Source organism: Euprymna scolopes, chromosome 35 (assembly GCF_053919585.1).
Source record: "Euprymna scolopes isolate OS-2025 chromosome 35, ASM5391958v1, whole genome shotgun sequence".
Taxonomy (NCBI): Eukaryota; Metazoa; Mollusca; class Cephalopoda; order Sepiida; family Sepiolidae; genus Euprymna; species Euprymna scolopes.
Window position 1 is genome coordinate 67,955,162 of NC_136516.1, and position 12,711 is coordinate 67,967,872.

Below are 12,711 nucleotides of genomic sequence, written 5' to 3' on the forward strand. Positions count from 1 at the left end.
GGACATGCCCAGAGGTTGGTCACTGTACTTTTATTTTCCCTCATATTCATAAACGGCCTCCTGAAATTGTGCCAGAGTTGGGTATATTTGCTGATTACACTACACTCTATACCAGACATAAAAGAAAAGCAACTGTACACATACCCAAAGCAATCTTTGAAACTTTAGAAAATGACCTCTAGTCTGTTGTGGAATGTGAACATAAACTGATACCAACATTTTATGCTATTAAAACAATAGTTCAAAAGAATCATTTCAGTCACCGATTGCCATGGATAATAACACTTTAACGGAGAGTTCATCATTCAAACTCACAGGTAACATAAATTGGAGCAAATACATAGAAAACATTGCCAAAGTTGCTGTAAAGAAAGTGGGCTCCCTCTACCGCACTAGAAAAATACTCACACCTGACACTATTCTATATTCCTACAAATTCACTATTTACCCATGTCTGGAATATTGTTGCCACATATGGGCCAGTGAACCAACAATCTCGATTAAACAGTCTCAAATCTAATAAATTCCACACTGTCAAACAATCTTCAACTACTGTCTCATCACTGCAATGTTGTAGTCTTGTGCTTGTTTTACAAGTACTTTAATAGAATGTGCTAAGACCCACTCAGAGTACTGGTGCTCCCTTGACGTAAATCCTACCAACAAGCAGCAAAATTTCACGCCTTCACTGTAGAGATCCCCAATACTGGAGAGCCTTCTACTCTAGTAGTTTTTTCCTCCCCTCATATCACTAGAGTTTGGAACTCCTCCATTGTTCCTTCTTCCCCAATTGTACTAACATGCAGAGATTTAAATGTAATGTTAACAGACATCTTGCTGCTAGGGTCTCTGTAGGCCTAGTCTCTAATTTTCAGTGGCTCCTACGTGTCACAGTGGCAGTCGTGTCTTGTTTAGTGAATATGAGTTTAGAAAAAAAATAAGATAAAAGCATTTCGGTGACTAAAATACAATTTAATTTTTATTAATTTTGCTATGTGCTCATTAGAAATGCACCGACAGATATTGCTTCTTAGAAATAGCACAGAAACTATTGATAGCTAGACATGATTAAAAAACTCTTTGGATTATTGTTCTTGGAAGTTTGTATTATTACTGAGAAACAAACTTCTTGGCAGTTTCTTTATTCAAAATCTAAAAATCAAACAAATTATTTAGTTTGTTTTTAATAAAACTTTAAATATTACTTTTCTACACAATAATGGTGTCTGCACAGCACAAAATTAGAATCGCATTTAAAAGATTTTAGTTTGGGTAAGTCAAAAAACTAATTTTAACCTCAAAACCATTTTGTTGCTTGTATAGATTGGTGATGTTTAAAACCAATGCATTTCAGGTGAAAACACTGGTTCTTCATTCCTTGTGGGAAAATCTCTCACATAGATTTTGCCCCTGGCAGAATGAAAAAAAACAATCAGAATTACAACAGGCTCACTTTTTAAACTTCAACGTAAATTTTATTAAAGCAAAAAGATCCAAGTTGCAAAAGATGTGTCATCTTCAGCTATCTGCCGTAATGGGCTGGTAACACCCCAAAGCAATCTGCCGTAATGGGCTGGTAACATCCCAAAGCTGGGTAAAAGCTGGGTACAAAACTTTGTCAATGAAGAACGCTGCACAGGTTGAAAAGTTGAGTGATATCTTCCAAAATGGTTACTGCAAGTCGGGTAGCCTCGAGGAGTCTGTTGCGGGGCTGGTCGTCCGGGGACAATCGACCCAACAAGTGGTGACCCCGACGTGATACTTGACATGGGCAGACAGCTGGGAGAGAAGATGGCTGGAGATACAGATAAACCCGACGTGATCCTAAGACACATGCAGAAAAGAGCAGTAGGCAAGGAAGATGACAATAAAGCCCACATCATCCTTGGATGCAGGCCACAGCTGTTAGAAGAAGATGACATTCCACCCAGACTTGACCAACCAACCACGATCAAACAAGTTCAACCAACTCAGCACAAAACTAACACCGAGCTCTTGACTTCATACAAGATGTAAAAAGTTAAGCTCTGTGAATATCAACACCCTTCAAGGCCTACCAACTCTCTCCGATGACTTAGCTGATCAGCGGCTTGGTTCCCACCAGTTTTGGCAAATAACAAATAGGATCCTGAACAGAAGTGTGCGTTCTATCCCAACCATTATCAATGGACCAGAGGTCATCTCGTTAGCATCAGACAAGGCCAAACTATTTGCCAAGAACTTTGCAGCTAATTCTACCCTATGCGACGAAGGCCATCAACTCCCTATATTTCCTCCTAAAACACAGGACACGCTAGGTAACATACAAATATCTGTGCATGAGGTCGCCAAGCTAATCAAGAACCTTGATTCCAATAAAGCAACTGGCCCCGACGGCATCCCAATTATAGTGTTAAAAAAGCTTCAACCAGAACTTGCTCCCATACTTACAAAACTGTTTAAGCATTGCCTTAAGAAGTGCTTTCCGACTCCCTGGAAAACCTCATCAGTATGCCCTGTATTTAAGAATTCAGGTGATAAGTCATCTCCCTCTCAGTACAGACCAATAAGTCTCCTGTGTGTTATGAGTAAGTTGCTGGAATCCATATCAAATAGAGAAATAGTAAACCACCTCAGCAGAAACAATCTTCTTAGTGACACACAATATGGTTTCCGTTCTGCAAGATCTACCGCAGATGTGCTAACGGTTATCTCCCACAGTATTAGTGAATCTCTTGACAAAGGCTTCCTTTCTAGGGCAATTGCTCTTGACATATCAAAGGCCTTCGACAAGGTATGGCATAAGAGCCTACTTCACAAGATTTCCAGCTACGGTATAACGGGAAATGTTTTCTCAATCATTAAATCATTTCTCTCCGATAGGCTCATAAGAGTAGTGGTCGATGGACAAAAATCAGAGGCCTGCAGTATCAATGCTGGAGTCCCTCAAGGGTCAATCCTGGGCCCAACTCTCTTCCTGATCTACATCAATGATCTCCCTAAACACATACTTAAATCATTCGTTGACATCTATGCTGATGACACGACCATCTACGGCAACACATCAAAGGCTGTAAATGACAAAGTTCTCTCTGATTCTCTCTTCTCTGATCTTGAGCGCGTGGTTTAGTGGGGGAAGACGTGGCTGGTTACCTTTAATGCATCTAAAACCAAACTCCTATCTTTACATCATCAACGCTCTGATCCCCATCTGGAATCAATTGAAATGGATGGTTCTCGTCTAGGAGAAGCCCGGTGTTTTGACAAACTTCTGGGTTTGTCCTTTACTCCTGATCTGAAATGGAACACGTACATCAAGTTTGTTGCCAAGGTCGCTGGAAAGATGGTGGGATCCTTCTACCGCTCCAGAAGATATCACACTACTGATGCAATTCTCTATCTTTATAAAAGCCAAGTACGTCCAAGGATGGAATACTGCTGCCATATCTGGGCAGGAGCTGCTAAAAACAGCCTATCCTGCCTTGACAGAGTACAAAATAGACTTCGTGGTGGATGCCCTTTTCTCTACCCTGCAACCTCTCTCCCACAGAAGAGACATTGCGAGCCTATCCTTGTTTTATCGTTATTTCCATGGCAGGTGCTCATTTGAACTCCAATCTCTGGTCCCCCTCGCCAATCTTTCACGACAAACACTCGTCTAGCTGAATCCACTGTGAAAAATTTCCCCCACTCTTTATCTGTGCCTAAATCAAAACGCGGATTCCATGAACTGCATGCCTGTGGAACTCTGTTCCGTCTGCCTGCTTCCCACCTGACTACAAATTCCTAATGAACACTTCAATCTCCACACTAACGTACTGTACTTGCAATAACCCTTATCCCTGAGTGGCTTCCGGGTCTTGATAAGTGGTGACCACCGTGTGTAAAAAAAACAACAAAAAACCCCCGAACCCTCATGGATTTTCGTCACATGCACAAAATCCGAGAACAGCAATAACAACCAACATTGAACTTACATCAGTTTGAGTTAGCTGCGACACGCACATGGAAAAACTCAACGACTGGACCTTATGGAAGAAGTCACCAGTTCAAAAACGAGTTAATTGCTCCACACACATTGAAAAACTCAACGACTGGTTGTTCGTTGATTCAATCGACGCATGGGTACTCGATCAACATGAATGATGCACACCAACCTCAGTACAGACTCGCTTGTACTTGGCACTGCAGACTCGCTTGCAAGCCCTCGTACATCTGACTTCAACCATACTTCGCTTAGACTCTGCAGATGCGCTTGCAGACTAAGAACGTGCAGACTCACTTGCACTCACACAGCACTTTCAACCACATCAAGGACTCTGCAGATGCACTTGCAGACTGACGAACAATTGTACAGACCCACTTGCACTCACCGATCATTCTTAACCAACCCTGTCAAGACAATACAAGACGTATATCTATTATTAATTGATAACAATTAATTATCCAGGGAGCTTGTCGCGGTTTCAAATCACCACATCCATATTTTTTTTTCTCTTTGCTCCCGCTGTTTCTCTTCACTTAAACAAAGGACACAATTGATTAAACGCAAGCTAACATATGAACAATATCCAGGTTCAATGAATACATAGACCTTACCTTTCTCTTTTCATCATCGATTTTGCTACGCATGTCGGAATTCAAACATATCAACAAAACGCCAATAAAACAGGCAATTGACATTTTTGCTTTTAGATGAAATTAATTTAAATGGAATCAACAAACTCACAATCTACTTTTGATTGCATAAATTTCGTTCTAGAATTAATTAGAGTCGTTTGTTTATCTTATTGGGAGCGACATTACTAACATCACGCTGGCCAAATGAATACAGCTCGTTTTGGCCCAGTCAAGTGAACTCGGCTGAGGAATAGGAGGAGGCTCCTGAAGCGACAACCGACGCTACCAGTCACATTGACCGAATCCACCAGCACCGAAGGATTCCAGCAGTAGCAGCAGCGACAGCAGCAGTTCAATCAGCCCTTATCAGAGCTAATAAGTTTTTTCAACAACGCGATTCACTACTGCTTGCCTCCTGAAACCCACCAGCAGCGAATTTCGCTTCCAGCTCAGTCCAGCGGCTTCCTGCTCATTTCCGCAGCCTTCCAGCCCTTGGTGCCTCCAGCTCACTCCAGCAGCTTCCTGCAACCTCGCCTGCACCTCCGACCTGCAACCTTGCTCGCACCTTGTTCCTCCGGTCTGCAATCTCGCTTGCACCTGGTTCCCTACCGACCGTCCGTTCCTTAACACTGATCCTCCATTCTCAGTGCCATCCGTTCCTTACCACTGACCACCTCATTCTTAGTGTCCATCGTCCATTCTGGATCGCCTTGATGTCCAGCCGATCATTCCAGACCCAGCGAGAAACCCTGAACCACGCTACATCTAGAGTATCTGTTCCAGACCTCCAGACCTTAGCCTCCAGTGATGTGCGACCTTCAAAGTGACCAGCATCCAGATCATATGAATTTTCGTTTCCTTTGCAAATAAAAGGCGAACCCTCGTCTTTAACCAAACGACCTGTGTCTGTCATTCTTCTTTGCCTTTTTGCTGCTTACTTTTTGCCCGTGTCTACCTTGTTAGTTGTTGGGTCAATTGTCTCCAGACGACCGGCCCCCGTAAAAAGTCCAAATGGCAGGTCAAACTGTAGACCTTAATTTTGTCTCTGACAGACATTATAATGATGAAAGTCAATTGATTCACAGAGCACAAGAGCGTGCAATAATGACCTAACTAATATTCCTGGTGAACCAAGTTCAAAAGTGAAATTCGAAAATTGGAATGTTGAATTTCAACTGAAACCAATGGTATATACTGAATTGTCGTCGCAGTAATGAAAATATCCAAAAATTACGAAAAATGATTGGGTAGAAAATTAATTATTAAAGAAAATAGTTTTCGAAAACAAGTAGCAATTTTAGCTTACACTGAAGAGGGCGGCTATTAACAAGGGAGGTAATTCATTTATGAAAACTAAAAAACATAGGTCTTGTGTTTACATCACACTTAACAAAACAAACATGGCGAAATAATCTTTTCGTTGAATCATAGAAATACGTGTTTTATGTAATATTCCAGAAATATTTAACTAATTGTGACATAACAAGTAGGTAGATAACATTGCTTCTTTTTAAAATTGACAAAACCAGAAAGTTATTTTTGAATGAAAATTCATTTTTAGGCTGTCGGATTTCGCTACAATAACGAGGAAGAACCCAAACATTGTTACGTACTTACGTGTCATATCGAAATTAGTATAAATTACGAAAAAACGATTCAGGAGATGTGCAAGATGTATTATTAACAAAAAAAAAAAAAAAAATCAGACACTAGAGGTCGGACATTTTGTATTTTGAAATGGATTTCAAGGCAAGCAAGTCAGTTTGTATTAAAACATGCGATAAAACTCGCTAATTCGATAAATTCTATTTTTATTTACTGGATCATTTTTCGAATTTTTTAAAAATTTCGACATGATACGTTCGTACGTAATAATGTTTTCACCTGAAATGCGTTGGTTTAAAAGATCACCAATCTATACAAGCACCAAATTTTTTTCGAAAATTAGAAAAAAAAAGAAAAGGAAAAAATATGACAGAAAATAAAATTCTAAATCATTATATCTTTCATCTTAAAAAATATGTTCAGTCGCCATTTTTTTAAAGTAAACTATGTTGAAAATTAACAAATGTTACGTAAAAACAAAGGCAGATACATTTAAAATGTGGTAATTAATGAATAAAACAAATCTTACATTTGTCAATATGACACAAATCTATAACCAAGATGCAGTGTTTGACAACATCCATCTCCATTTATCCGATTCTGTTTTGTTTTGAATTCTATTTTGAATTGAATTTTATAAACATTCGTACTTGCCGCTGTAGCCTCGTTTTGAAAATCTTAGCGTTTACTACAGCCTTTTTATTTTCGATTAGTTTTGTCTCGCATTCTTTGATCACCCGTCTGGTCGGCCATATCAGAGAATTATCGTTAGTTATTTAGACGAGACATACACATTTAAATCATGATTTTCTCTAGTCCAGATGGGTGCAGTAAATAAACTTTTAACTCGAAATGACCCCTTATGTACTAATGTATAACGTAAGACACAGAAAAGAAACATTTATAATGCGTACACAGCTTTATTTTCTCATAACCACCGACCGCTTTCAATGGATTTTACCAAATATTTTACAGTGAAAGAGTTGCAGGGTTTAACGATATATATATATATATATATGGTAATCGTGAAGAAAGAGAGAGCCTGTTTCCTCCGTTTGACTATAGGTGGCGTTACTGTTTGTCCACCCAGTTATGGAATCACAAAATGTATATAATGCCACCTTTGAAATAGAAATAAATGTTTTTGTTATATTTTAATTTTAAACATGTTTTTCTTTGTTTTTTTTTTGTTTTTTTTTTGCAAACGTATTTAAGTTTGTTTTGTTTTTTTCAAACATATTTACGTTTTTTTTGTTTTTGCAAACATATTTAAGTTTATTTGTTTATTTTCAAACATTTACGTTTTTGTTTGTTTTTACGTTTTTTTGGGTTTGTATTACTGTACACATAGATTCGAAAAAGTTGTCAAAAAACAAATAAAGAACAAATAAATGTTATCAAAGGCAAGATAAGTTACTTTTCTACCAAACTGGATATATTTTTTGTGTTTTTATTCAGTGTATGTTTATTCAGCTCGAAAAACATGCAGTGTTTACCGATGTATTGGATAATTCAAAATGGCAGCCGAGAGGGTACGTTTGGGAAAAGTTTATTATAAATAATAAACTAGACAAAATACTGTTAGAAAACAACCGAATATATGTCAACTTATGTCACGGTAACATATATTGAGCGAATTTCTAACAGTATTTTGTCTAGTTTATTATTTATAATACCTTTTCCCAAACGTACCCTCTCCGAGAGAGAGTCGGCTGCCATTTTGAATTTTCCAATCCATCGGTAAACACTGCATGTTTTTCGAGCTGAATAAACATGTTACACTGAATAAAAACATAAAAAATATATCCAGTTTGGTAGAAAAGTAACTTATCTTGCCTTTGATAACATTTATTTGTTCTATATTTGTTTTTTGACAACTTTTTTGAATCTATGTGTACAGTAATACAAACCCGTTTTTTTTTTGTTTTGTTTTTTTTGCAAGCACAAACTAAATATTTTTAAAATATTTTTCTTTTTGAAAAGTTTGCTTATGCACTTATTGTGCCGCGCTATTTTTTAATAGTAGTTTCAATAAGGTTTTACAATATCCTTTTTCAAATATATATATAAATACTCGCGGAAAAGGTAAAATAAGTGCAGAAAAATTAAGAAAAAAGTGGGGGGGGGTCCATAAAAAAAAGAAAAAAACGTTGATTTTTTTTTTTTATTATTATAAGAGCGTAAAAAATACTCACTGAAAAACGGTTGTACCCATAAATATGTTTAAAAGAAAAATATAGCAAAAACACATAGTTTATGCTTGCAAAATAAAAAAAAAAACATAAAAACAAACAAAAACGTAAATGTTTGAAAATAAACCAGTAACAAAACGTAAATGTTTGGAAAAATAAAACTTAAATATGTTTGGGAAAAAAAACAAAAAAACAAAACAAAAGAAAACGTAAATATGTTTGCAAAAAAACAAACAAAAAAAAACATGTTTAAAATTAAAATATAACAAAAACATTTATTTTTATTTCAAAGGTGCCATTATATACATTTTGTGCTTCCGTAACTGGGTGCACAGACATTAACGCCACCTATAGTCAAACGGAGGAAACAGGCTCTCTCTTTCTTCACGATTACCTATATATATATATATATATATTCACAAAATAGATAATTTATATATGGAAGGTTTACAATTATAGAAAAAACAGAATGTTCGTGAATATTTTTAGAGTTCTTGTAAAAACAATGGAGTTTATTAGCTGAGACAGAAGTCTGGATTAATTAAGAGCCGTGAGTTTCAGGGGTCAGGAAAATCGTATTCAAAACTTCTCTGCTCATTTTTATAAATTACTAGCGTGGGTGCCGGCGTTACCCGGGTTTTTTGGAGGTGTGTGTGTGGTGAGCAAAAAAATAAAAGTGGTAGGAGACAGGCTCGAACCCGTACCGCGAAGGGCGATAAGAATGTGAAAAAAAAGTAACGTTTCGCTGTTGCGTCCATCGCCAAACCACAAGTAACAAATGTTTAAATTAAGGCTAGTCAATCGAAAAGAGGAGATGACTTTCGAAAATATCGGGGAAAAAGATCCCTCCCTACTGAAAAGTGCCCAGTTGAAGGAATTAATGTTTTTAGCCAAGTCTCCGATTATCGTCTGAAGGGTCGAGCTTCAAAACGATACCGATCTCATGAAAATCCGTCGTTTCTGTCGAAAGTTAGGCACAGGCAGACATACAAACATACATTGAGTCTTAAAAACAACTTTCAATGAACTATCTATAATATAAATCTCACCTGTCTGTTTAAATGTATGTATGTAAACATACATACATTTATTTAAACAGACAGGTGAGACCCAATGTTCTTTTGTTTTTGTATTAGTAAAATATTTCAATGAGATAGAAGTGGATATATTTCAATGAATAAGGTTTAACAGATTGACAGGCGATAACGTCGATGAGCTGTGTGTGAGTGGAGAAAAATGTTGCGACACGGATCCGCTGATTCGGGTCAATGGGTTTATTGAAGAAAAGTCTGGCTTTTAAAGAGTTTAGGTAGCTCCCAGAAAGATAATTTCAAATAAATTCAGAAAGTTTTGATTGGTCCAAAATACAATTTTTTTTTTTTTTAGTCAGGATAGTGATGATATGCGTACAAACGGGTTTATGCATTTTGATTTTGTACGTCAATGTGTAAACGATTGCACTGTAGAGACCTACTGTTGATTTTATAAAATTATTTTATGTAATAGCTTGAATTAAAATCAAGTATCATGGTTGAATTGTGCTCTAAGCAGAAACATTTATTTTGAATGTGTCCCTACCTTATCAAAGAACCTACCGTTGATTTTATATGCCGGGCCCTTCTGTTTGTGTGGTGATAAAACTTTTCAAATACACTTGTGATGTTAGGCTGTATAAGGGTGTTAACTTTGGTCAAATCAGACTGTTGCTTCATTAATCAGATTTTTTTGATTACCGATTTTTAATACTTACTGTAGGCATTCCGCTACAAGATCTATCTAAGATCATATACAGTTATGTAAAGTACATTTATGTGAAATTAAAAAAAAAAAAAAAATTTTAACGGTCCAATCATTTTAGAGTCTATAGGGAATGAACACATACACACTAAGTTCCTTTTATATATAAGTAGAGATTTTCATCGATTTGGTAAATTTTAAGTAGGACTGCCTCTGAAGTAAATGTGGTATTATGGCGATTGATGATTCTAGTTAAAAATAGGATAGGCATTTTCTAGTTATCATAACAAAGGATGACTAACTACACCCACTTTCCTTGTGCCTGATTTGCTCAAATGTTAAAATTAAATTTTTTTATATTTCGTGCAAATGAATATTTTAAAGTGTAGTACTACTTCTGCAGTTTATTGGCCCTGCTGAAATAACATTATTTAGAAACGCATACTTAACATGAGAGGGGGCTTTGTTAACTATTCTGCACTTTCACCTAACAATTTGATAAACAAAAGATGCTGTAAAAATTGAATTTAATCCTATCTAAAAATAAATAAATAGCACAGTCTGTAAACTGCAGAAGTGCCAATATGTGTTCTGATAAGTCTCTGGCGACTAATCAACCAGGCATTAAGAACTTAAGTAAAAATGACACAAGTGGAAAAATCAGATGATGAATGAGTTTGTGCATTCATTCTTTTTGTGGGCTGTTATCCTATAACATAGTGCATATGAGTATGTAAGAAAATATCAGCAGAAGTGAAGGATGGCTGGTTTGCGAAGAGATTAGCAGCAGCTGAAAAAGCGCATTTATTTAAAACCAAATTTGGAAGTGTGCGTGAGAGGAAAAAGAAAAAAAAGTGGAAAAAATGCACTACGTGGTCAAGAGAAGCAAATTGGGCATCTAAGAAAATGTATGTGTAAAGTTGAGGACGAGTATGGGCTAGCATGCGGTTGGAGGAAGGAGAAACGCTGTCAGGCTAGATGGACATGTGGCAGCAAGAGACTTTTTAAGTAGTGTTGAGTTAGGACATTAACGGTAATAAAATCATTTCTTAAAAAAGAAAAACTGCCGACCCGGATTTTTATTTATTTCTTTTCTTTGTAATTGCAATGTTACAATCCTCATGTTCATAGTTGTTGCTTCACCATGTTTCGGCCAATTCATCCTCTGGACAAAACGTCGTGAAAGGACAACAACCATGAAGATGAGGATAACAGTCCACAAAAAAAAGGAATGCACAGATTCCAACAAATTAAAAAAAAAAATAATGAATGAGTTTATCTAAATCTTGGATAAAATATAAGGGTCATTCCAAAGTAAGGCCTCCTATTTTTTAACTAAAAAACCTAAAACGTTGAAAAGCTACAAAAACAGGAGTGGTACAATTAAAACGAGCGACCTTTTATGCTCTAGAATTTATTTTTCTACATAATTACCACCATTCTCAAAGCACTTTTGCCAGCCTCTTTCGATGCCATGGTTGTAAAAGTTTGGAGTGCATTTTGTCACTCACATTTATGTTGCTACTCTCAAATCAACAAACCCATCTCCTAAATACACTTACACAACTGGTGCCGATGAATGTTGATCGGTTCAACTTTTTCTCCATGGAGGAATTCAAGGACGCATCTCTATTTCTGACACACATCCATGACAGGAATTGCTTTCTTAAGAGTCTCACACCGTCAATGTCTGCAACAGAGAGATGAAACTTTCAGGTCATGAATGCATAAGTTTAGTCATCATAAAAATACAATTTGCAATTCTCTATGATCCATTCAGGCAGAATAAAAAATTGAAGACATTACTTTTGGAACATCCCTTTTACATAAGGGGGAAACAAGTGTTCTGCTAGTAACATCCGTACAAAATTGATTAGACATGCTAAAACCTACACAATTGAATGCTTACTGGAGAGAACTTGAATGCCTACTGGGGAGAACTTGAATGCCTACTGGGGAGAACTTGAATGCCTACTAGACACTATCCAACATGAAAGATATACTACAACGTATAAAAATGGTTAATTGGGGAGAGGGAAATTATGTTCTCAATTTCTTTACTAACTCAGTGCTTGAGAGATAAAGAACTTTAATGGAACATTCGAATATCTATGTATCTCATATAGACTTCAAGTGTTAGCCCCAGTTGTGGGCCCCTTGATTTCTGAGAACTTAGACAGAAGAAAATAAAACAAAAAACCGAAAAATGGTCTCAAATCCACCATCTGCATTTTTATGTAGATTAATGATTAATTCTGCTTAATTTTTAATGAGACAAGTTTTCTGTTTTCTTTTCATTTATTTAAAACCAAGAAGAAGAGAAAACAGGTTTTCAGTTTTTGTTCAACTCCTTTAAGTTAAAGGTGATTATATTATTATAATGACAACCACAATGCACAGATCTTTAATAAAAAGAAGTATTAAATTAGTCTAGTCAAATTTAAATTAAATTTTAATTAACTTAATGCTCTCAAACCCATGGTCGGCCTTTTATTCCCTTAAATTTTTCGAAAGAAATCCGTTCATTTAAATATTATTTTAATTATTTTAATTATTTGTAATTGCATTTCATATACTT

The 12,711-nt window shown here is 36.4% G+C and overlaps 1 protein-coding gene across 3 annotated transcripts in view; it reads right to left on the minus strand.

Annotated features, from left to right (window-relative positions):
* Positions 1-12,711, minus strand: part of LOC145259899 (mdm2-binding protein-like) — a 241,492-nt gene that overhangs the window by 82,965 nt on the left and 145,816 nt on the right. Inside the window, exon 1 of one of the 3 annotated variants that reach the window (XM_080117817.1) lies at positions 6,734-6,890. The exons of the other annotated variants lie outside the window; for them this stretch is intronic. Within the exon in view, the coding sequence (XP_079973943.1) occupies positions 6,734-6,794 (61 nt within the window). The 5' untranslated portion in view covers positions 6,795-6,890. Of the gene's footprint in view, positions 1-6,733; positions 6,891-12,711 lie in introns of those variants that run through there. 3 annotated transcript variants of the gene reach the window in all.